Raw genomic sequence first — 26,656 nt, 5'->3', positions numbered from 1 at the left:
TCGGGACTGGCGACTGCTGCTATGGCAACAGGAGACACAATGGTCTCCTGCTCTGCCATTACGGAAGCCGATTAGGCTCCGCCGGGAGGCGAAGCCTAATCGGCTTGCTGTCAGTGAATAACTGACAGATCTAATACATTGCACTACGTAGGTAGTGCAATGTATTAGAAAAAAATAAATCTGACAGCTGGACCTTCAAGTCCCCTAGTGGGACTTGAGAAAAAGTGTAAAAAAAAGTGTAAAAAAAAAAGTGAAAAAAATAAAAGTTTGAAAACAATAAAAGTTTCAAGTAATAAAATAAAACACAATCCCCCTTTTACTCTTATCAAGTCCTTTATTATTGAAAAAAAATAATAAACCATACATATTTGGTATCTCCGCGACCGTAACGACCTGAGGTATCAAAATATTATATTATTTATTGCACGCGGTGAACAGCGTAAAAAAAGCCTGTAAAAAACGATATCAGAGTTTCTGTTTTTTGGTCACTTTGCTCTATAAATATAGGAATAAAAAGTGATCAAAAAGTCGCACGTATCCAAAAATAGTACCTATAAAAACGATAGCTTGTCTCGCAAAAAACAAGCCCTCATACAACTCCGTCGACAAAAAAAATAAAAAGTTATGGTTCTAACAACTTGGCGACAGAAAAAAGACATTATTTTTACAAAAGTAGTTTTATTGTGCAAAAAGTTGTAAAATATAAAAAAAATGCTATAAATGAGGTATCGCCGGAATCGTACTGACCCGCAGAATAAAGGTAACATGTAATTTATAACGCATGGTGAACGCTGTAAAAAAAACCTAAATAAAACTATGCCAGAATTGCGTTTTTTTTTGTTTACCTGACCTCCCAAAAAATAGGATAAAAGGTAATCATAAAGTCGCATGTACCCCAAAATTGTACCAATAATAACTACAGCTTGTCCCGCAAAAAACAGCCCTTATACAACTACGTCTATGAAAAATAAAATTAGTTATGGCTCCAATAAGTCAGGAAATAAAAAATATGCAGTTGTGCCCTAGGGGAATATTTCTTCTGTTTGAAGAGGCGATTTATCAAGGACCTAAAATTAGGGAACCAGGAAAGGGAGGGCCCAAACATATCCGCGAAGCGCCGGTGCCCGTATTATACCAGGACAACACTTCCCAGCAAAATTCCCCAAACTGCAAAGGCGCGGAGTGTGGATCAAAAGGGGGATAATAAAGGACGCCATATATCAGTGCGACACCGGCCTCTGCAGAAAGGATTGAGCACAGCGTAACACACATCTATGGATCATTTTATTGTTTTTTTTTACCCCATTAATATACCACCTGACTATGCCCCTTATATACTCCGCCCGGCTTACATGTACCGCCACATTATAAACAGAAACACCAGCAATACTCAAACAAATCTACTACCAAGCAAAATCCTCCCTCCAAAAGCCAAATGGCGTTTCCTCCCATCTGAACCCTACAGCATCCCCAAACAGCAGTTTCCTTCCACATATATGGCACCGTCATACCCGGGAGAACCCTTTTAGCAATAAAATCGCTAAACCTACATTTTCTTTGAAAAAATGTCGATATTAATTTTCACGCCCTACTTCCAATAATTGCTGTAAAAAACCTGTGCGGTCAAAATGCTCACTGTACCCCTAGATCATTTCCTTGAGGTGTGTAGTTTCCCAGATGGGTTCACTTTTGGGGGATTTTCACTGTTTTGGCACCGCAAGAGCCCTTCAAACCTGACATGGTGCCTAAAATTTATTCTAACAAAAATAAGGCCCCAAAATCCACTAGGTGTTCCTTTGCTTCTGAGGCCGGTGCTTCATTCCAGTAGCACGCTACGGCCACATGTGGGATATTTCCTAAAACTGCAGAAACTGGGCAACAAATATTGAGTTGCATTTCTCTGGTAAAACCTTCTGTGTTCTAAAAAAAATTGTATAAAAAAATTTATTTCTGCAAAAAAATATGAAATTTGTACATTTCACCTCTACTTTGCTTTAATTCCTGTGAAATGTGTAAAGGGTTAAGACATTTTCTAAATGCTGTTTTGAATACTTTGAGGGGTGAAGTTTTTAAAATGGGGTGACTTTTTGGGGGTTTCTAATATATAAGGCCCTCAAAGCCACTTCAAAACTGAACTGGCCCCTGTAAAAATGGCCTTTTGAAATTTTCTTGAAAATGTGAGAAATTGCTGATAAAGTTCTAAGCCTTGTGATGTCATAGAAAAATAAAAGGATGTTCAAAAAACAATGCCAATCTAAAGTAGACATATGGGGGATGTTAATTAGCAACAATTTTGTGTGGTATAACTGCCTGTCTTACAAGCAGATACATTTAAATTGAGAAAAATGCAAATTTTTGCAATTTTTCGCTACATTTTGGTGTTTTTCACAATTAAATACTGAACATATCGAGCAAATTTTGCCAGTAACTTAAAGTCCAATGTGTCACGAGAAAACAATCTCAGAATCGCTTGGATAGGTGAAAGCATTCCGGAGTTATTACCACATAAAGTGACACATGTCAGATTTGAAAAATGAGGCTCCGTCAGGAATGTCAAAAGTGGCTAAAGAGGGAAGGGGTTAAAGCGCCTATTAGATTAGGTAGAAGATAGGGCAGTTATAAACTGGTGACAGAGCCTCTTTAACTAGCACCAGAATTGTATTCGAGCGGTTGTCCGTGCACGGACAACTGATGACCTATCCACAGGATAGATCATCAGTATATGAGCACTGATCAGCTGCTTCCGCTGCCTCTTGGCACCGGAGGTTAATGACGAAAGCAGATGCTCCGGTCGCAGAATAGTGGCCAAACTGCAGTACTGCAGCTCTGCTCCTATTCAATTGACCTATCCGGTGGATAGGTCATCAGTAGTCCATGCCCGGACAACCCCTTCAAGTTGTGTTTTGTACCTTTCAGGAAGGTGTACTCATTTTTGCTACATAGCCTTTTATCATTTTGATAAGAAAATTCTATTAACATGTGCTATTGGTTTAGTATTTACATGTGCTATTGGTAACTGATAAATCAGAGTTACTGGAACATTTCATCGAATTGGAACCCCAAATTTGTTTGGTTTGTATAGGGAAATTGCTGAGTTAGTTTTCATTTGTGCTCTGTATTATATATAATATAAATTAATTTTTATATATTAATATAACTTTTAATAACGTGCACGAAGTGTTCCACATGTTGCTGTCCTTCTTTCCTGTCTCAAGAAACACACATTATTCTGTATCAATGTTTGGTTCCCAGCAAAACAGAGTATAAGAAGTTAGACATACAATGTTAAATGTTCTTACCTGTAACATCTTTCTGATCTTAGGTAATTTATTCCATATTGATTTTGGACACATCCTTGGTAACTATAAAAGCTTTCTGGGCATTAACAAGGAAAGAGTACCATTTGTTTTAACACCAGATTTCTTACATGTGATGGGAACCTCAGGAAAGAAAACAAGTGAATACTTTCTTAAATTCCAGGTATAACTATATTTTATGTAATATTTACAAATTGAACATGGAATACAATCCACCTCAAAGCAGGCCAAATGGGTAGTCCATACTGAACAAAATAATACGGAATTTACATGTCCTTGTATGTAAACATGCATAATTTGTAGTATACTTATTATCCCTAATTTTACAATCTAAAATTAGATGATGGAGCAGTGTGGTTTGCATTTAAATGCTGTTGGTTTTATCTAGGCTCTTAGGCAGCATAATGCAACAGAAAGGAAGTGTCTCTCTGTAGATAAAGGGCACTAGAGCATGAAGATGTACTTGAAGAAATTATTAAAAATACATGAAATTCAATGTATATTTTATCCTCTACTCACATGTGTGATTTACAGAAAGAAACATCAAGTATGTTTCACCAGAAATCATCAGAACAATTGTTTTAAAAAGCATTTTTTTCCTTCAATGATTTTTTTGCATACCGAGTGAGATCACAACTAACTGCAGAGAAATGTTATCTAAAGGCCTGATAACGCTTACATTTTTTCCAAACCACCACTTAAATAACGAAAATGTACTCACTGAAATTTTTATTTCCTGGAGTCCGTAGGCAGCACAACACATGGGTTTTAGTCCCCTAGGTACAATCAAGCAGAGACAGGTTAATTAGCAATAAGCATTAAGCAATTAAACACTTAAGGACCTTCCCCTATAAGTATGTAGCGGCAACCGGGCCCCAGCATATTTTTACGAAGCAATAGTCATAAGTCCTGCCAGGGGGGGAAGTTTGTGCTGCCTACGGACTCCAGGAAATAAAAATTTTGGTGAGCAAATTTTCGTTTTCCTGATCGCCCTTGGCAGCACAACACATATGGGACTTGCCAAACAATAGCTATATGGGCGGGATAGCAGAGGCCATTTCAAGCACTCTTTTGCCAAATAGAGAACCCTCGGTTGCCAGTGAGTCGAGCCTGTAGTGCTTGACAAAGGTTGATGCGGATGCCCACGTAGCAGCTCTGCAGATTTGATCCAGGGGGATATACCCGACTTCTGCCCATGAGGTAGCTGTAGAGCGTGTGGAATGTGCCCTGATCTGCAGAGGAGATTGAAGAGCATTTTTCAATAGTTGATTTAATCCACCTTGCTAGGGTGGCTTTACTTGCTTTTTGCCCCTTATTAGTACCTTCATATTGAAGGAACAGATTTTCTGCTTTCCTAAAAGCCTTTGTCCTTTGAATATAGGTGAGAACCGCTCTTCTCACGTCCAGTGTATGCCAATTCTCCTGATCTTCACCTTGGGGATGAGGGAAAAGAACTGGCAATAATATCCCTTGATTTATATTCCTAAAGGAAGGAACTTTAGGCAAGAACCCAGGCATGGTACGTAGTAGAAGACAATCTCCCAGGTCCCTCAAATATGGTTCTTTGAAGGAAAGGGCTTGCAGCTCGCATATGCGCCTGGCCGACGTGATTGAGACCAGGAAGAAGGCATTGAAGGAGAGAAATCTGATGGATGAGCCTTGCATGGGTTCAAACGGTGGCTTTGTTAGAGCCGACACCACCACTGAAAGGTCCCAGGAAGGAGAGGGTACCTGAGAGACTGGGCTAAGGTTTCTTAAAGCCTTAAAGAAGGTCTTCACCAACTGCTGGTTGAGAAACGATTTTGCAATTGGGCATTAATTGCCATGAACTGCACCTTAAGGGTATTTAGCTTCAAACCTTTATTGAAGCCCTCTTGAAGAAATTGCAGGATAGTAGCAGCAGAGAAACTACGTTTGCTGAATTTTTAGAGCACCAGGAGGTAAACAGGGTTCAAACTCTGTTGTATACTTTGAACGTTGAAGGTCGTCTAGCTGACAGCAAGGTATTAATAACTTCTGATGAAAGCCCCATTTCTGTCAGATTCTCCCGGTCAGTCTCCAGGCCGTGATGTAGACTGCGAGGGTTCGGGTGACACTGATAGTTTCAGGAACCTTCCCTTCGAGTGAGACAATGCTAGGGAAAACCAGGCCCTGCGGGGCCAAAATGGCAGGATTGCAATGGCTTCCGCTTTCTCGTCCCGAACTTTTTTCAATACTCTGGGTATTAAGGGGAGGGAAGGAAAAATGTAGATTAATTTTCCTCCCCAACTGACAGGCCATCTAATGCTACTGCATTGCGGGTGTGGGTCAGAGAACAGAAGCTGAGGACTTTGTTGTTCTCTTCTGATGCCATCACATCCAAGTCTGGAATTCTCCATGTGGCAGCTAAGCTGCGGAAAACCTGAGGGTTGAGACTCCACTCCCCCGGATGGAGGATATTGCGGCTGAGGAAGTCTGCAGTGTTGTTCAAGGAGCCCTTGATGTGAACTGCTGAAATTCCCAACGAATGTTGTTCTGCCCAACTCATAAGTTGTCTGCACTCGGCTGACATTGAGGCATTCTTTGTTCCTCCTTGCTTGTTTATATAGAACACCGTTGCAAGGTTGTCTGACTGGATCAGGATTTGGGTATTTCTCAGATGGGATTGAAAGGACAGTAGCGACAATCTCACTGCTCTGAGTTCCTTCATATTGGAGGATAGTGACACTTCCCTCTGACTCCATCTGTTCTGAACCCATAGGTGATATACATGGGCACCCCAGCCCCAGGAGGAGGCAATCGTCTGTGGTGGGGGAACAAGAGACTTGCCGGACCGGAGAGTGGATTAACCACCAGCTGAGGTCTTGAAGGGTGAAGTTGGAGACTTTGAAGAGGGTGTCCAGATTTCTGACATTTTTGTCCCAGGCTCTGAGAATGTCAAGCTGTAATGATCTCATATGGGCTTTGGCCCAGGGGACCGCATCTATGGATGAGGTCATTAGACCTAGGATTTTAATAGCTCCTCGAACCGATATATTCGGATGGCAAATAAGGCGTTCTATTGAACGCCGGATTGCAGTAATCCTCTCTGGAAATAACTTGACTGTCATCGACTGGGCATTCACCATGAACCCTAAAAATTTCAGATTCTGTGATGGTGAGAGCTGTGACTTTCTGAAGTTCACGAGGAACCCGTGAAAGTGAAGAAACTTCAATGTGGTTTGGAGATGTTCTTGTAGAAGGGACTCTGATGATGCTTTTATTATCCAGTCGTCCAAGTAAGGGACCACACATATCCCTTTGAGCATCAGTGCTGCTGTTAGGACCACCACGATTTTTGTGAACACACTGGGTGCCGACAAAATCCTGAAGGGTAGGCAGGTAAACTGGAAGTGCTGTACTCCCCCCTGCGTCTGGACCGCCAATCGGAGGAACCTTTTGTGCGCGGCCAGAATAGGGACATGCAGGTATGCGTCCGCGAGGTCGATTGTTGACAGCACGTCGTTCCTCTCCAGAAGGTTCATCACTGACCGGATAGTCTCCATCTTCAAGGTTCTCCTCACCAGATATTGATTGAGAAAGGTCTGGTCTATTACCAGTCTCCAACTGCCGTCTGATTTGGGCACAGGGAACACTCTGGAGTAAACTCCTTGCCCATTTTCTGAGACTGGGGCATCTTCCATGGCTGCTTTCTGGAGAAAGACCTGCAGAAGCTGATGGACTATCGGATTGTGATGCCTGTTGAGGAAAAAGTGGTCTGATGGGAGAGTTCTGAACTCCAAAGAGTATCCTCTCCTGATGGTTGCCATCACCCAGTCGTCGGATGATGTCACCGACCACCGAGAGGAGAAGCTCTGAAGCCTTGCTCCTATTTGTAGGATTGGCTGGGCGTCATAAATTGTTTGGATTTTGAGCGGGGTTATTCTTCCGAAAGGAGGAAGGGTTTTCCCTTTTCATCTTAACATGGGCTGACGGTCTGGAAACCTTCTTTTGAACTTCGGGGATTTTCTTCTCTGATCTCGAAAGTAACACCTGGTATCCTTCCTTTTAGGTTCAGGAAACCTAGCCCCTTTGCATTCCCCTAAGGAATTCAAAATATCCGTTAGTTGGGGACCAAACAGAGATTCTGGCTGAAAACGGAGGCTACAAAAATTATTTTTGGAGAGATTATCCCCAGACCATAACTTAAGCCAATGAGCCCTTCTGGCCGCATTCGATAGGGATAAGGCCCTGGATGCACATTTGATGTTATCCAGCTGGAAGTCACAGAGGAACTCCGAAGCTGATTTCATTACTGGGAGGGACTGGAGAATTTCTGCCCTTGGGAATCCATCCTCTAGTGTCACGTAGGGTTCGTGGACCCACTGGGCCGTACCGCCTTGGTGGTATGGCAGCTAGCCAACAGGGCGCAGGTCAGAGTCTATAGTTCTATAGGGTACCTGTGGCAGCTGGGACAGTAGCAAGGCAGGCTTGGCTGGGACTAGGCAGCATGTAGACGTCAGGCGTGGAGTAGCAGGACAGGCGTTGAATACAACACAGCACGGCTCCAGCACAGCACGGCACTAGATAGCACGGGATACAGGAACACACTAGGAGACCATCGCATAGACAAACTTAGGGTACAAACAAACAACAACACTCAGGCATAGAAGCAAGGGGCTGAACCGCTCTTATAGTTCAGGGACTAATTGGTTCATAGTTCATCAAAGTCCGGTATGCATGCTGCCCCTTTAAGAGCAGGCACGAGCGTGCGCGCACACCCTACGGGATCCGGCTGAGGTGAGTGGAAACGAGCACTGGCATCTCCTGAGTAAGAGGCTGGGGCCAGCGCTCGCCGACTCGTGGTTGCGGCTGTCAGGGGGAGATTGGAGCTGACGGCCCGCAGCCACAGAGATGACATCTAGATACCTTGACACGTGGCTTAGCCAGACCCGGAGTGCTCTAGCCACCGGTACTGAAGACAAGAAGGCTTTGCACGAGCCCACTGCTGAAGTATACACCTTCTTCAGAAGGGAATCCGCCTTGCAATCCATGGGGTCTTAAAGCAGAGCTGATTCAACGGCTTTCTTTGCCAATTTAACCATTGGCAAGTCCAGTTTTGGTATATTCTCCCAATCTTTGGAGCCAGTTTTATCCAGTCTGTAGAGGTTTTTGAACCGAGAACCCAGTTCTGACTTCCTCTCAGGCTTATCCCAATCCCGTTTCATCCATTCCGTTAGGACAGGATGGCTGGGAAAATTTTTCCCCTTAGTAATGGGAAAATAAAACAGTATGTCCTTTTTAGGCTTATGCTCAACCTCTTTCCCCGTCTCCAATATATCCTTCACCACTCTGAGGAGATCATGGAACTTATCCTTACTTAGGATATAACAGTCTTCAGGGTCGTCAGAATCTGGGGAGTCAGAGACCACCTCTGAATCTGAACCTCTTGCTGAGGAGGAATCCTCCTGGTATTGAGGAGGTGGAGAGGAAGAGCGTCTTGCCCTTTTAGCATGGTGTGATGATTTTACACTCTCAAAAACCAATGACAACTGTTGTTTGAACCATTGCATGAATCCCCTAGAATCCTCCCTGGGAGGGGAGGCGACTGGGGTGGAGCATGAGATACACAGATCTGACATAATGTCATCAGGCAGACGCTGGAGGCATTCCCTGCAAAGCCTGTGCCTGGATTTGTGTGTCCTTTTCCTACCTTCTCTTCTGGCAGACATCTAGAGAAGAGGCAGAAAGAAACGCATGGTAGGAAAATGTGCATAGCCATCAGCATCAAGACACATTAGGACCCATCAATGTAAACAGCCTTACTAACCCTAGCAAGCAGAGGGCTGTCCGGAGGCAGAGCATGCCATGTTTGAATGAGATGCCAGCATTATGAGCCCGCTGCGTCAGCGCATCACATCCGGGGGGCGTGGCCAACGATGACATCACTTACGCCCCCATCCATGCCTCTGTAACACCGAGCAGCACTTCCGGGTACCGGGACAGCGCGGGCGGTCGGTCCGGAATCCACTTCAGACCTAGACCTGCTACCGTTACCAGGATAAGGTAAGGTGCCCCGTTGCCGTGTACCAAGACGTTGGTCGCCATCTTGGTACACCCTTGCGGCTGAGGGACAGAGGCGCAGCCCTGTATGCAGCCAGGAATAATCCTTTCCTCTGTTAAAAGGATAGGGTACTGTATCCGTACTGACCTAAGAGAGAGAGAGAAAAAGTACTCTGGGGCACGGTTGCCGATACATACTGATAGGGGAAGTCCTTAATTGTTTAATTGTTTAATTGCTTAATGCTTATTGCTAATTAACCTGTCTCTGCTTGATTGTACCTAGGGGACTAAAACCCATATGTGTTGTGCTGTCAAGGACGATCAGGAAATCCCCAATTTTTATATGAGATGAACGTTAACATCAGTACCATTATTGTAGAAACTAGGACTAGGGGTATTCCCAACACAAACAGTCTATCTACTTAAACTCCCTATTAAAACTTATGAGGGTAGGCCAATAGAAAGGTTTTTTAAAAAAATGCATAGTTCAATAGATATTCTTCTACATTGTTTCACATGGTCCTCTGGTGTTTAATTTAAGTGCCATAGGATATGGCCACCAGAGGTACTGACATGGGTGGCCATGCAAGCACAGTAGAGCTGCCTCTGTCCCTTGACTCTGCTGGTTAGGCTTATATTAGCGGTGTTCATAGCCAGGGTATGCACACAGCTCTCTCCATTATGTTCTTTGGGAGTTATGGAAACAGCCGAGCAAGCACTGCTTGGCTGTTTCTGCAATTCTGTAACTTCCATAGAACATAATGGAGAGAGACACACACATGCGTGGACACCTCTCCACATAGTCCCTGTCTGGAATCTAGTGACCGCCTTATTGGGTGAGACAGGGTTAGGTGACCCTGGTTCTGGGTATAGGTTCGAGTCCCAGATCTGGGACCTGCATCTATCAGACATTTAGGGCATATCCTATGGATATGCCCTAAATGTCTGAGATGGGAATAACCCTTTAAGCTTTATTTCTGTATTTACATATATGTGGGGAACTCCTTTAACCAAATACGAGGCTGTTTCTTGAATTGTTATGTTAACTGAATGTATACCTTTTTATTTTTAGGATGTATGTGTGAAAGCTTATTTGGCTCTGCGACATCATACAAACCTTATGATCATCCTGTTCTCCATGATGCTCATGACAGGAATGCCTCAGTTAACAAGTAAAGAGGACATTGAGTATATCCGAGAGTCATTGACTGTTGGGAAAAATGAAGACAATGCTAAAAAACATTTCCTTGACCAAATTGAGGTTTGCAGAGATAAAGGCTGGACTGTGCAGTTCAACTGGTTCCTTCATCTTGTTCTAGGCATTAAACAAGGGGTTGAGAAGCATTCAGCTTAAATCTGCTGGAGGCATGGTACAGTATAGAATATTCTTCAAAAAAGGACCCACCAATAACCGGGAAGTATTGGTATAATTATGTACCATTCCTTAACTAAAGGAGCATTAACACACAAAAAGGCCCCATGCACACGGCCGTGCCTGTGATTGCGGGCACTGTCCGGCCACCGACTACCGCCCACATTTTCGAGCACGAGTATGAGAGCACGGCCCGTAAAATTCAAAAGAATGCACATGTTCCATAATTTTCAGAACATTTCTACAGCAATGACACCCATCCGTAGCGATACGGAAAGGTGTCCGCGGCCAATAGAACTGAATGAGTCCGAAATTGCGTACCGTATTACGGTCTGCAATTACGGACAATTTTTACGGTCATGTGCATGGGACCTAACCATTTCATTATTGGTGCCGATCTGTAAATGCTTTATATGTAAGTCTATTTCTTAACGACTCTAAATATTTTGTTGGAATTCTGACATCTAACATAAAAGAAACACTTTCAAATAAACCCCTTTTTTGGCTATGTTCACACAGATTTTTTTGACTAATTTTTCGACGCGGAAACCGCGCCAAAAAACTCGTCAAAAACGGCCCGAAAATGCCTCCCATTGATTTCAATGGGAGGCGGAGGCGTCTTTTTCCCGCAAGCGGTAAAACCGCCTCGCGGGAAAAAAAAGCGACATGCCCTATCTTCGGGCGTATACGCCTCTGACCTCCCTTTGACTTCAATGGGAGGCAGAGAAAGCGTATTTTGCGGCGTTTTATGCCTGCGGCGCTCAATGGCTGCGGGCAAAAAACGGCGCGAAAATCGGCGCGCAGGGAGAGGAAAATCTGCCTCAAACTTTCAAACTGAATTTTGAGACAGAAATTCCGCCTGCAAAAAATTCTGTGTGAACATAGCCTAAAGATACTGACCATTCTAGGGAAAATAAAAATCAGTACAAACCATACACAAAACACTCTGACATCTGGGTTATTATTGAAAACTATTTTTTGGGGAAAAGATCATTTACATGTTACAGATCACAAGTCATAATTATGAAAGTATGGTTATTGAATTCTAGCATAAGTTCAGTTGCCTTATAAATCCTTTTGGAAGAAATAACACTGGATTATGATAAAATTACATTTAACAGTATTTAAAATACTATGGGAATGTATTTTGAGTAAACTGCTTAGTGCAAAACAATCTATTTGTACAAGTATTGGTGTCAACATTTGCAAACTTATCAAATTTATTTTTTCCATGTTGTAATAAAGTCTATATGTGCTAAATGGATACCGGTAAAATGATTTCTGTCTTTAAAAGTTGTTCAGTTAAATTTAACCTATATATCTGCTTTTAGCACAATTCAACAGAAAACGTAAAGGTTCTGAGCCCGTGCCATCCATTTTTCGTAAATATACGACAAATTGCGGGAAGCATTAGCTTTCCATGACGTATAATTACGACAAATGTCGGGAAGCAGTTAAAGGTACCTATGCCACAGAGCTGCCTTTTAATGGCACTGTGTCATTAACCTGGCATGGGACACTCGTGTCTAAAGACTCCTGCTCTAACGGCCAGCATCAGAGTTATCTTTGATCCCGGCCCTTAGATTCCATGGTCAATAGCATCCACGGCATATAAGTGTTTTCAGAGGGAAGGGGATCCCCCTCTCACCCCATCTGCACCCCTGCGACGAGATTGCTGGGTGCCGATGTTTTCCATGGCAGCTAAGGGACTTTGTTAGGCCCCTGACTGCCATTAAAACCATCAGTACCCCGGTACTGTTATCAGTGTATGTATTTTAGGCTTTGCCAGAGGCAAGGCCTAATAGAATGGCTGTCAGTTTTTCAATGACCAGCATAATATACTGCAATACAAAAGTAATACAGGAGCTCTGCAAATGCGACATGGTGCCTGAACACTAATCCAGAAAAAGCTGCGCTCTAAAAGCCAAATGGCGCTTCTTCCTTTTTGAGCTCTGCCATGTGCCCAAACAGCAGTTTAGAGCTAAAAATGGGGTATCGCGGGGGCGTGGCTTAGCAGCGCATGTGAGTGGAGGCATAAACCGGAGCTCCCGCTGCCGATATCCTGCAGAATCATCCTAAGACTCACTTCTCCTACCGGAGACATACCTGAGAAGAGGGGAAACTGTGGTGATCAGGGAGACGTAATTCTGGACGCATCGGAGGCTGTGATGACCCGGTCCAGGAGATCCAAGACGGCAGAGGACGGTGAGCTGGGGGCGCAAGATGGCGCTGACATGTGCTCCTATGCAGTGAGCAGGGATGTGAGAGGGGCGGCGGCATCGCGGCTGGAACGCTTTGCCAGAAAAACCCCTGTGAAAAGTGATAAGAGGGAGAGGATGGCGGATGGAGGGAAGGAGCAGGCTGGCCGTTCCGGATCCAGATTTGAACCGCTGCGAGCGCAAATGGAGGCAGAGGAGGAAGAGAATGGGGAGACTGTTGCAGATGACTCAGGAGGAGGATTGGATCGAGATGTACAGACCCTGGACAAACCGGGCCCAACGCTGGCAGATGTTTTTTCGGCGGTAAGCCTGAGCAATAGCACGCTAGCTAAACTTACCTGCCAGGTGGGGGGAATTAAGGAAGATTTCTCCATAATACGGCATGATCTTCAAAAAGTGTCGGAACGCACGACAGCAGTGGAGGGTCGGGTCAGCGAATTAGAAGACAGTATACTGCCCATGAGAAGAGACGTGAATGCTGTGGCGGTGGATGTTACGTATCTTTTAGCAAAAACCGATGACCTGGAGAACCGCTTGCGTCGAAACAATGTCAGGATGGTGGGCATCCCTGAAAAAGTTGAGGGGTCCAATCCAGATGCCTTCTTCGAAAAATGGCTATTGGAGGTTTTTGGCAAGGAATCGCTAACCCCATTGTTTGCGGTGGAAAGAGCCCATAGAGTGCCCACACGACCGGGCCCACCTGGGAGGCCACCGAGACCGGTGCTAGTGAAATTGCTTCATTATAAGGACAGAGATCTGATTCTTCGGCAGGCCCGAGAAAGGCAAGATATAAGAGTGAACGGGGTGAAAGTGTCGTTCTACCCGGATTTCTCTGCGGAGATACAGAAACGGAGGATGCAATTCCTGGACATTAAACGACGACTGAGGAATCTACGAGTTCAGTACTCCATGTTGTATCCGGCTAAGCTCCGAGTGGCGGCATTAGGATCCGTACAGTTCTTTGAAAATCCGAAGGATGCGTTACGGTGGCTGGATAGTCACGAGGCTCGCCTACGACATGATCCGGAGGAAGCGGCGGCGTGATCAACAAATGGATGGATTAAGTCGGGACTCTGCTATGGTGGAAGGAAGATGACTTGCGCAAGAATATAAGGCATTATTTTCTGCATTTATATGTTGATTTTTGTTAAGATGATGTCTATATCCCATTGTTGGCGGGAGGAGAGGAAAGATGCTGTCAGTTTAAAGGCAGAATTGAATATAGGAGTCATAAAAATGCTACTTGTTTATTGAGGAGAAGGTGGCGGGAGGTTCTTGGTTTTGGAGGTTAAATTGTGGAAACAGATGGATTTCTACAATGTGAAAGGGAAAAACCACAAAAAAAAAAGGCCATACTCACTAGGTAGGTGGGTGGGTGAAAACCCGTTCCCATCAGGACGCAGACGGGTCAAAGAATGCTGCAGAAGGTGTGTGCATTAAATAGTGATAGCCCCTCCCACTAGTCTTGAGGGGAGTGGCGGACTAAGTGCTCAAAGGTGTGTGATAAATGTGTGTCAGTGTAGTGCTAGGGTGTGAATGGATGGTAAAAAATAAATATGTATGAATGAAAGTGTCAGAACTGTGTAATAATGTAATAAAAATAAATAAATAAAATAAATGTGATGAATAGGGGTCAGTGCTGTGAATAGTACATGGGGTGTCAGTACTATGTGTAATACGTGGAGGGATAATGTGCTGGTCGTCAGGCATGGCGTATCTTGCCGAATAACAGCCTATTTGTAACGCCGCTAGTGTTAGCTAAAGCGGGCTGCTCTGCATTCCAAACCAAACGCCAGCACATCATGCCCTCCCAGCATATAAGACCCGGCTGCGTCCTGAAAAAAAGTGTAGTATACGTAGTAAGAAATATCCATGAAACATGGGGTATTAGTTGTTATTTTGGCCAAAATACGCAAAGCTCGCAACCCAACGTCAAGGGTCCCCAGTGCCTTGCGAGTCCCTAACCAGAACTTTTCGTTCCTAATTTAAAAACACAAACAGAAAAAATGGGACATAAATATCAAAACCACAAAAAAAAGGCCATACTCACTAGGTAGGTGGGTGGGTGAAAACCCGTTCCCATCAGGACGCAGACGGGTCAAAGAATGCTGCAGAAGGTGTGTGCATTAAATAGTGATAGCCCCTCCCACTAGTCTTGAGGGGAGTGGCGGACTAAGTGCTCAAAGGTGTGTGATAAATGTGTGTCAGTGTAGTGCTAGGGTGTGAATGGATGGTAAAAAATAAATATGTATGAATGAAAGTGTCAGAACTGTGTAATAATGTAATAAAAATAAATAAATAAAATAAATGTGATGAATAGGGGTCAGTGCTGTGAATAGTACATGGGGTGTCAGTACTATGTGTAATACGTGGAGGGATAATGTGCTGGTCGTCAGGCATGGCGTATCTTGCCGAATAACAGCCTATTTGTAACGCCGCTAGTGTTAGCTAAAGCGGGCTGCTCTGCATTCCAAACCAAACGCCAGCACATCATGCCCTCCCAGCATATAAGACCCGGCTGCGTCCTGAAAAAAAGTGTAGTATACGTAGTAAGAAATATCCATGAAACATGGGGTATTAGTTGTTATTTTGGCCAAAATACGCAAAGCTCGCAACCCAACGTCAAGGGTCCCCAGTGCCTTGCGAGTCCCTAACCAGAACTTTTCGTTCCTAATTTAAAAACACAAACAGAAAAAATGGGACATAAATATCAAAACCACAAAAAAAAGGCCATACTCACTAGGTAGGTGGGTGGGTGAAAACCCGTTCCCATCAGGACGCAGACGGGTCAAAGAATGCTGCAGAAGGTGTGTGCATTAAATAGTGATAGCCCCTCCCACTAGTCTTGAGGGGAGTGGCGGACTAAGTGCTCAAAGGTGTGTGATAAATGTGTGTCAGTGTAGTGCTAGGGTGTGAATGGATGGTAAAAAATAAATATGTATGAATGAAAGTGTCAGAACTGTGTAATAATGTAATAAAAATAAATAAATAAAATAAATGTGATGAATAGGGGTCAGTGCTGTGAATAGTACATGGGGTGTCAGTACTATGTGTAATACGTGGAGGGATAATGTGCTGGTCGTCAGGCATGGCGTATCTTGCCGAATAACAGCCTATTTGTAACGCCGCTAGTGTTAGCTAAAGCGGGCTGCTCTGCATTCCAAACCAAACGCCAGCACATCATGCCCTCCCAGCATATAAGACCCGGCTGCGTCCTGAAAAAAAGTGTAGTATACGTAGTAAGAAATATCCATGAAACATGGGGTATTAGTTGTTATTTTGGCCAAAATACGCAAAGCTCGCAACCCAACGTCAAGGGTCCCCAGTGCCTTGCGAGTCCCTAACCAGAACTTTTCGTTCCTAATTTAAAAACACAAACAGAAAAAATGGGACATAAATATCAAAACCACAAAAAAAAGGCCATACTCACTAGGTAGGTGGGTGGGTGAAAACCCGTTCCCATCAGGACGCAGACGGGTCAAAGAATGCTGCAGAAGGTGTGTGCATTAAATAGTGATAGCCCCTCCCACTAGTCTTGAGGGGAGTGGCGGACTAAGTGCTCAAAGGTGTGTGATAAATGTGTGTCAGTGTAGTGCTAGGGTGTGAATGGATGGTAAAAAATAAATATGTATGAATGAAAGTGTCAGAACTGTGTAATAATGTAATAAAAATAAATAAATAAAATAAATAAATGTGATGAATAGGGGTCAGTGCTGTGAATAGTACATGGGGTGTCAGTACTATGTGTAATACGTGGAGGGATAATGTGCTGGTCGTCAGGCATGGCGTATCTTGCCGAATAACAGCCTATTTGTAACGCCGCTAGTGTGAAAGGGAAGCTGTATGGTCATAGTGGTGAAGTTTTCTTCACCAGCCCGGGCCCTCTGAGGAGGGTATGTTTATGGAAAGTTGAGTGGGAGGGGGTGGTGGGAGGGGGGATGTTTGGGAGGGAAAGGGAGTTTGAAACGCAGTACGCTCTGATTGTCACTGGGAGTAATGGAAATAGCCACTGTCAAATGCAAAAAAGATTCAGATGGGGGGTAGGGTAAATCTTCTGTCCTGGAATGTGAGAGGTATGGGAGAGGTAACAAAAAGGCGAGCTATCTTCGAATACCTGAAAGGACAGTCTGCTGGAGTGATGGGTTTGCAGGAAACTCATCTTACTAACTGACACGGTGCAACAAGCGCATAGGGTTTGGATCCGACATAGTTTTCATTCCTTTCACTCTACATACTCAAGGGGGGTTAGCCTCCTGGTTCATAGGGATGTGCCTTTTAGCTGTATAGATTCCTTTAAAGATAGGGCACAGTGGCGTAACTACCGCGGTAGCAGCAGTAGCGGCTGCTACGGGGCCCGGGGCTTGAGGGGGCCCGTGCCGCCAGCCGACACGCCCTCCCAAATGCCCGGTGGCGCCGCTAGCAGCCGTTATGGCTGCTACAGGGGTAGCACCGCTACTGTGGGGCCCGCGCCAACGAGCCTTACACAGGCACTCTCATGCCTGTAGGTGTCGCTAGCACCGGAGGGGGCCCCGGTGCTAGCGGCAGCCAAATACATGTATTAGCACTGAATGGCCGGGCATGTTCCGTGCCTGACCATCCAGTGCCTTACAATGACACTGATTGGCTAGCGGCGCGATGACATCATCGCGCCGCTTCCATGCTTGGAAGGTGCAGATTGGCGGGGCAAGTCATTCTGCCCCGCCAATCAGCGTCATTGGAGGACGCTCGTTCAGCTCCTGCAGACATGCTCAGAAGAGAGCATGTCTGCATCGCCAGTGAACAGCGTGGGAACCGGAGAATGTGAGTATGTCAACTTTATATATTTTTTTCCTCATAAAAATGTGAATGGCATTATCTATAGTGGGGGGGGGGTCTATCTACAGGGGGGGTCGTCTTTATGTGGGCTATTATATATAGGGGGGTCTATATGTGGGGCAGTAGCTACAGGGGGGTCTATATGTGGGGGTGGGGGCCACTATATACAGGGGGGTCTATATGTGGGCCACTATATACAGGGGGGGGTCTATATGTGGGGCACTAGCTACAGGGGAGGTCTGTATGTGGGGATGTGGGCCACTATCTACAGGGGGGTCTATATGTGGGGCAGTATATGTGAGACACTATACAGGGGTGGGCTATATGTAGAGCACTATCTATAGGGGAGCTATTTTTTAGGGTACTTTCTATAGGGGTGGGCTATGTGTGGGACACTATATACAGGGGTGGGTTACCTGTGGGGCACTAGCAACAGGGTGGCTATATGTAGTGCGCAGTCTACAGGGGTGGGCTATATGTGGGACAATATCTACAGAGGTGGGCTATACGTGGAGCACTAACTATAGGGGAAGCTATATGTAGGGCAGCACGGTGGCTCAGTGGTTAGCACTATTGCCTTGCAGCTCTGGAGTCCATATGTGGGCACTATCTACAGGGGCTTCTATGTAGGTCACTATCTACAGGGGGCACTATCTACAGGGGGCACGGTGTGTGTGTGTGTGTGTGTGTGTGTGTGACAGTTATATTTAGAGGTGTTGAGAATTTTAACTTTGTTTACAGGTGCAGAAATGTTTTAAAAGTGAGAAGCTGAAGACATCTAAACGGAAAACTGCAGAAATGGGTCATGGCCGGGAGAAATCCATCATAGATGTCTGAACCGGAGTGAGAAGAAAAGAACTAGAATCTGAGACGTCACCGGTGAGTCACTTAATGTAAATGTTTATTCTGCCTCTAATCAGTATTGTAGTCACTGTATGATCTGCAGCGAGATGATGGTGGTATGATTTTTTTTTGTGAAACCGCATCTCCCAGCATATCCTTATCATTGTTTCGGCCATGCTGGGAGCTGTAGTTTTACGCCGTACAAACCTATGCGCAGTGGCGTAACTACCGCTATAGCAGCCGTAGCGACTTCTACGGGGCCTGCAGCATGAGGGGGCCCGTGCCACCCGCCGGCACGGCCCCTCCCATGGCCGCAGGCTCCGCTAGCAGCCGCTATGGCTGCTACAGCGAGACGCCACTGAAGGGGTTGTTCCTACAAAAGACATGCATCCCCTAACCACAGGATAGGGATACATGTGGGATCGCTGGGACGCCCAGCGATGAGGAGAACGGGGGACCGAAAGTCCCCCCTAAGTTCTCCATGGCAAACCTCGGACTTCCGTAGTCTGTCTGCAGCTCCATGGAAATGACTTGCGCACCGGTCGTGCTTGTGCGCATGCGTGACCAGCGCTCCTTTCATTTTTATTGAACTGCGCAGACGCCAGAAGTCTGAGGTTAGTCATGGAGAACTTCGGGGAACTTTCGGTCTCCTTATCGCTGCCAGCGATCACACATGTATCCCCTATCCTGTGGATAGGGGATGCATGTCTTTTGTAGGACAAACTATAGGCCGCTTTTTTTTTGGGGGGGGGGCTGTATGGCGTAATCTACAGAGGGGGCTGTATGGCGTTATCTACAGAGGGGGTCTGTATGGCGTTATCTACAGGGGGCTGTGTATGGTGCTATCTATAGGGGGGCGCTGTGTGGTGGAATCTATAGGGAGGCACTATCTACAAGGGGGGGGTTGTGTGATACCCAGCAGAGGGGGGGGGGGCCCAGTCAAAAGTTTGCTATGGGGCCCAGTCTTTCCTAGTTACGCCCCTGATAGGGCAGGTAGATATGTTGGGGTGCACTGTAAATTGTTTAACTGGGAATGTATAATTGTGGTGTTATATGTGCCTCCCCCGTACTCTGTGGGTCCGATGAGAGAGGTGCTGGAGAAACTGGCTGGGTGGCCTATGATACCGACTATATTGATGGGAGATTTCAACAACATAATGAACAAAGGGTGGGATAAATTTCCAAAAGGGGGAGGGGTGGGGGATACTGGCCTGACGAGATTCGGAAAGTACATGATGGAGGCTGGGTTTACAGATATTTGGCGGGCAAAATGGCCCTCTGCTACGCAATATTCGTGTGTATCATCTACATATGGATCATTATCACGAATAGACCTAATGTTTAAGAATGGAATGGGGATGGAATGTGTGGAAGGGGTGGAATACTTACCACGAGCATTGTCTGATCACTCCCCAATGTTACTTAAGCTCCGAACAAGCTCAGAGATGGGGGGGTTGAGAATGCACTGGAGGTTGAATCCGTTCTGGATACGGTTAGTGGGAGAGGAGATAATAAATATGAGTCTGCGAGAATACTTTGAGTTTAATAAAGGTACGGTTCCTACGGATATTTTATGGGATGCTATGAAGGCGATTATAAGGGGAGTGTATATACGGGAGATCTCGCTCATTAAAACTAAGTCGCGACAAATGGGTCAACATTTGACAGACAGGGTCACAGTAACAGAGGAGAGGCACGTTACTAATAACACTGCGGAAACACTAGCCCAATGGAAGGTTGCTCAGAAATTGCTTAGGGAACATCAGCTGGAGCAAGCGGCTAATAAAAGATTATTTTTACAACAAAAATACTATGAGGAGGGTGAAATGGCGGGCAGACTGTTAGCAAATATGGCACGGCCGATGCGGGAAAGTGCGTTCATTCATCAGTTGCAGACAGTGCACGGGACTCTGGTTGGAGAAACAGGGGATATATTAGAGGTGTTAACATCATTCTACATGGAACTGTATCGTACTAAGGTGGACTATCCGCAGGATCTTCTGACAGAATATCTGGCAGAAATGACATGGGTTATCCTGGGGGAGGAGGAGAGAGAGGGATTGGAGGAGCCAATTACGCTAGAGGAAATACAGGAAGCGTTAAGTTCTATGGCAAACGAAAAGGCTCCAGGGATAGATGGTATACCAACTGAATTGTATAAAACATATGGGGAGACGGTTCTGCCGGAGTTATTGGAGGTGTTCCAGGATAGTTTCACCAGGGGGCGTTTACCGCAGACAATGTACGAAGCCGTTATAGTCATAATCCCCAAGGAAGGGAAAGATCGGAAACAACCTGACTCATACAGACCGATATCTCTATTAACCATGGACATTAAAATTTTAGCGAAAGTACTTGCTAATAGGCTGTCGCGAGTAGTGACTAAAATTGTGGGGATGGATCAGTCGGGATTCATGCCATCGCGCTCTACAGCAGTTAATCTACGTAGACTTTTCCTGAATTTGCAGACAGACGCTCCGGATGCTCGGTGTAGAGCAGTGCTGTCTTTAGATGCCGCCAAGGCGTTTGATAGTGTGGAATGGGGGTATCTGTGGACTGTCTTGGAACGGATGGGCTTTGGAAAGAAATTTATAAAATGGGTACAATTATTGTATAAGGAGCCGGTAGCTAGGATAAGAGCAAATGGAAGGATGTCAGATTCCTTCAGACTGGAGAGGGGGACGCGACAGGGATGCCCACTTTCGCCACTTCTATTTGCGTTGGCAATTGAACCCCTAGCCAATAGGGTAAGACAGCATCCAGGGATAGAAGGGTTTTGTTGTGGGGAGCTGGAGGAGCGCATAGCATTATATGCGGACGATATCTTGATGTTCTTGGGGGAAATAAATTACTCACTGCCAGCGATAATGAATGTATTGGAGCGCTTTGGTAGATTCTCAGGACTAAAAATTAATTGGAATAAGTCGGTGTTGTTGCCACTCCAGCCAGTAGATACGCCGTTGGTGATTGGAGGAATTGAGGTACCGTGTGTACAGAAATTTAAGTACCTGGGAATCATGATATCGGCGAGGGTGCAGGACTTTATTGAACTAAATGTGATACCATTGTTGAGCAAACTCACGGATAAGACTAAAATATGGCTCGGGCTACCACTGTCAGCATTGGGTCGAGCAAATCTCATCAAAATGATTCTGATGCCCCAGATTCTTTATGTGGTGCACAATGCCCCAGTTTGGTTGCCTAAATACTGGTTCAGGAGAATCCATAACTTGTTTAGGGACTTGGTGTGGAAAAGGGGGATCCCCAGGATAAAACTGGACAAGCTACAACTACCAGTAGAACAGGGAGGGTTAGCTATTCCGAATGCATGGATATATTATCTAGCGGCCCAATTACAACACCTTAAGGTCTGGAAGAATAGGGAGGAGTGGGATTCTAGTGGGAAACTGGTGTATTATTTGGGTCAGAGAACGGATGTATTAGAGGCCATGGAATCCCATAAATTAAAGAGGGAGGCAAGAGGGAAGCCGACTTTACTATTAATACATAAAGTTTGGTGGGAAAGTAAGAAATTATTGGGGGTTACAGGATGCTCCAATTATATGCCTTTATGGGACAATCCATACCTATGGGAATTTAATATGCTGGAAGGATTTCAAGACTGGGAACAAGCAGGGATTAGATATGTATACCAGCTGTATGAAGGAGGTGTTTTTAAGCCCTTTGCTCGAATACAGGAGGAGTTTGGACTCCCACATCGGCTGTTCTACCAATATCTTCAATTAAGGCATGCGGCGCAGGCTCAAGAGAGACTGGTGGATTTGAGCTGTTCCACCATGGGAGGGATGGAGCAGGTACTAGGGGCAAAAGAAACTAAAGGGATTATCTCGGTGCTATATAATACGCTACTCTCTAGTTTTCTGGGAGACCCGTTGGTGGAGCTCAGACGTAAATGGGAAGAGGATGTAGGGCCTATAGGGGATGACGACTGGGAGGAGATACTGGGATCATCTAAAAAACTCTCTATTAGTGTAACGCACAGGAGGTCACAAATTTTTCTATTACACAGGGTGTATAGGACGCCTAAGGTGCTATGGCAAATGCGCATTAGATCAACTAAGGAATGTCCCAGGTGCATGTTTGATGGGGCGGACATAAAACATATGTTTTGGAGCTGCCCGCTGCTAGAAGGATATTGGAAGGAAGTTAAAAGTATGGTGTCTAACGTATATGGGAGAGATTTCCCAATAGAACCTAAAATATTCTTACTGGGTTGCATTGGGGAGGAAGGAGGGGATGGAGTGGAGCTACTGTCTATTAAAAAGATTTTGTATCATGCTAGGAAACTAATCGCAAAATATTGGCTGCAGGCGGATCCCCCGGAGGTAGCTGAACTGGTTGGATATGTTAACCACACGGTATCACTGGAACATCGGATATATCTGAAAAGAGGGACAATTCAGAAATACGAGAAACAATGGGGTAAATGGGTGCACGCCTATGGCAATGCGGATCACTAGATGAGATTTGGAGAGGGGCTGACACACATACATGTTTAAGGTCTGGTGGAATATCGGTTTACTATGGAGGAGACACGGAGGAGGAGTGGTGAAAAAATCAGGAAAGAGAGGGGGTACTGCAAGGGAGGGGGGTAGTTCAGTTGGGGGGAGAAATAGGTTACGGTGTAAACAAAGATGTTGTATACATGCCATAAAACACTTGAAGAAATTTTGCACTACTTAAGTGAGGTTATGTTATTTTTTATTTGTTTTCTGTAAAGTACTGTAAAAAATGTACAGGCTGTATAACAGATGTTGTATTATCAATAAAAACTTGTTTGATTCAAAAAAAATAAAATGGGGTATCGCCGTACTCGGCAGAAATTTAGTAACAAATTGTGTGGTGTTTTTTCATTTTCACTGCCTAATTCTAATAAAATCTTTGAAACACCTGTGGGGTCAAAATGCTCACTACACCCCTAGATGAATGCCCTGAGGGGGTGTAGTTTCCAAAATGGAGTCACTTCTCAGGGGTTTCTACTGTACTGGTACATCAGAGGCTCTGCAAATGCGACATGGCGCCCAAAAACCAATCAAGCAAAATCTGCATGCCAAGTAGGGCTTCTGCCATTTTGAGCCCTGCGGTGTGTCCAAACAGCAGTTTATGACCAGATATGGAGTATTGCCATACTCGGGAGAAATTAATTTACAAGTGTTGAGGTGCTTTTTCTCCTTTATTCCTTGTGAAAATTAAAATATTACAAATTTTAGTGGAAAAAATGTTTAATTTTGACTGCCTAATACCAATAAATTCAGCTAAAAAACTGTGGGGTCAAAATGCTCACTATCCCGCTGGATAAATTCCTTGAGGGGTGTAGTTTCTCAAATGGGGCACTTTTGGGGGGTTTCCACTGCTTTGGTTCCTCGGGCTTTGCAAATGCGACATGGGGCCGCAAGCCATTCCTGCAAAACTTGAGCTCTAAAAGTCAAATGCTGCTCCTGCCTTTCTAAGCCCTGCCGTGTATCCACACAGCCGTTTATTATCACATATGGGGTATTGCTCTTCTCAGAAGAGTTTGCTTTACAAATGTTGGGTTTGCTTTTTGTCCTTTATCTATTGTGAAAATGAATAAATCAAAGCTAAAACTAGATTTTATTAGAAAAAAAAAGTTCACAGCCTAATTCAAATAAATTCTGTAAAAAATCTGTAGGGTCAAAACGTTTTGTTTTGGTCCCTCAGGGGCTTTGCAAATGCTACATCGCACCCAAAAACCAATCCAGCAGATTTGAACTCCAAAACCAAATGGCGCTCCTTTCCCTTCTGAGCTCTGCCGTTTGTCCAAACAGCAGTTTATTACCACATATGGGGTGTTGCCATAATTGGAAGTAATTGCTTTTCAAATATTGGTGTGCTTTTTCTTCTTTATACCTAAAATTTCTATATGTTTTATTGGAAGCAATTTAGATTTCCATTTTCACGGCCTAATTTCACTAAATTCAGCAAAAAACCTGTGGGTTCAAAATGCTCATTATACCCCTTGATGAATTCCTTGAGGGGTGTAGTTTGCCAAATGGTGTCTCTTTGGCAGTGTTTCAACTATTTTGACACAACAAAACCTCTTCAAACCTGACATGGTGCCTAAAATTTATTTTAATAAAAAGGAGGCCCAAAATCCACTAGGTGTTCCTTTGCTTCTGAGGCCTGTATTTTAGTCCATTAGCACACTAGGGCCACATGTGGGATTGCGTCACAAATAATATGGATTAAAATTAAATTTTGGCAAAAAAATAATAATAATTTTGTAAATTTTACCTCCACATTGCTTTAATTCCTGCGAAACGCTTAAATGGTTAAGAAACGTTCTAAATTCTGTTTTGAATACAGTGAGGAATGAAGTTTTTAAAATGAGGCAATTTATGGGGGTTTCTGATAATATAGGCCCCTCAGAGCCACTTCAGACCTTAACCCCTTCCCGCTCCTTGACGTACTATTACGTAATGGCAGCTGTATCGTTCGCGCTCCATGCCGTAATAGTACGTCTCGGGAGTAACGGCCGTTTCGGCCGTCCTCCCGACACATACAGGAGCTGTGACGCTGCTGTCTTGTTCAGCAGCTGTCACAGCTCCTACAGCGGGGACCGATCGCTGTATCCCCGCTGATTAACCCCATAAAAGCCGCGTTCTATAGAGATCGCGGCTTTTTAGGGGTTAAGCTGCCATCGCCGGCCTGCTACGCGATAGCGGCCGGCGATGGTGACTATGGCAACCGGACACCAAACAATGGCGTCCGGCTATGCCATAGACGGAAGCCTAGTGGGTCCTGACAACGTCAGGACCCACTAGGCTTGCTGTCAGTGAGTAGCTGACAGTTCTAATACACTGCACTACGCATGTAGTGCAGTGTATTAGAATAGCGATCAGGGCCTCCTGCCCTCATGTCCCCTAGTGGGACAAAGTAATAAAGTTAAAAAAAAGTTAAAAAAAGATGTGTAAAAATAAGAAAATAAAAGATTTAAAAGTATTAAAAGTAAAAATCCCCCCTTTTCCCTTGTCAGTCCTTTATTATTAATAAAAATATATAAACAAACAAATAAACTATACATAATTGGTATCGCCGCGTCCGTGACGGCCTGAACTACAAAATTATTTCATTATTTATCCCGCACGGTGAACGCCGTAAAATAAAATAATAATAAACTGAACCACAATCACAATTCTTTGGTCACTTCACCTCCCAAAAAATGGAATAAAAAGAGATCAAAAAGTCGCATGTACCGAAAAATGGTACTGATCGAAACTACAGTTTGTTACGCAAAAAATAAGTCCTCGCACGGCTTTATTGATTGAAAAATAAAAAAGTTTTGGCTCTTAGAATAAGGTAACACAAAAAGTGAATGATTGTTTACAAAATGTATTTTATTGTGCAAACGCCATAAGACATAAAAAAAACCTATAAACATCTGGTATCGCCGTAATCGTATCGCCCCGCAGAATAAAGTGAATATGTCATTTATAGCGCACGGTGAACGCTGTAAAGAAAAAAGAAAAAAAAACAATCGTACAATTGCTGTTTTTTAGTCACCACGCCACCTAAAAATAGAATAAAAACTGATCAAAAAGCCGCATGCACCCAAATTGGGGTCACTTTTGGGGGGTTCCCAATGTTTTGGCACCACAAGACCTCTTCAAACCGGACATGGTGCCTAATAAAAAAGAGGCTTCAAAATCCACTAGGTGCTCCTTTGCTTCGGAGGCCGATGCTTCAGTCCATTACCGCACTAGGGCCACATGTGGGATATTTCTCAAAACTGCAGAATCTGGGCAATAAGTATTGAGTTGCGTTTCTCTGATAAATCCTTTTGTGTTATAAAAAAAATGGTATAAAGAGGATTTTCTGACAAAAAAAAAATGTACATTTCACCTCTACTTTGCTCTACATTTTTGTGAAACACCTAAAGGGTTCATAAACTTTCTAAATGCTGTTGTGAATACTTTGAGGGGTCTAGTTTCTAAAATGGGGTATTTGATAGGGGTTTCTAATATATGGGCCCCTCAAAGCAACTTCAGAACTGAACTGGAACCTAAAAAAATAAATAAATGAGGCAATAC

General features: G+C 44.4%; 1 protein-coding gene and 1 long non-coding RNA gene across 4 annotated transcripts in view; one reads left to right on the top strand and one right to left on the bottom strand.

Moving 5' to 3' along the window:
- PIK3CG (phosphatidylinositol-4,5-bisphosphate 3-kinase catalytic subunit gamma) overlaps positions 1–11,945 on the top strand; it is a 91,851-nt gene extending 79,906 nt beyond the window's left edge. For 2 of the 3 annotated variants that reach the window (XM_075857276.1, XM_075857277.1), the window contains 2 exons: positions 3,323–3,480; positions 10,411–11,945. In XM_075857276.1, the coding sequence (XP_075713391.1) occupies positions 3,323–3,480; positions 10,411–10,692 (440 nt within the window). In that variant the 3' untranslated portion in view covers positions 10,693–11,945. The remainder of the gene's footprint in view (positions 1–3,322; positions 3,481–10,410) is intronic. The other variant, XR_012882406.1, reaches the window with a different exon arrangement.
- LOC142749358 (uncharacterized) overlaps positions 1–26,656 on the bottom strand; it is a 114,421-nt gene that overhangs the window by 1,669 nt on the left and 86,096 nt on the right. The window contains exons 2-3 of the long non-coding RNA XR_012882407.1: positions 10,456–10,546; positions 3,300–3,440 (exon numbers count right to left, since the gene is read on the bottom strand). This is a non-coding gene — a long non-coding RNA (uncharacterized LOC142749358). The remainder of the gene's footprint in view (positions 1–3,299; positions 3,441–10,455; positions 10,547–26,656) is intronic.

The sequence above is a fragment of the Rhinoderma darwinii genome, chromosome 3 (assembly GCF_050947455.1).
Source record: "Rhinoderma darwinii isolate aRhiDar2 chromosome 3, aRhiDar2.hap1, whole genome shotgun sequence".
NCBI lineage: Eukaryota > Metazoa > Chordata > Amphibia > Anura > Rhinodermatidae > Rhinoderma > Rhinoderma darwinii.
Note: the sequence above shows the minus strand (reverse complement) of the source record. Positions and strands in the feature narration are given on the sequence as shown.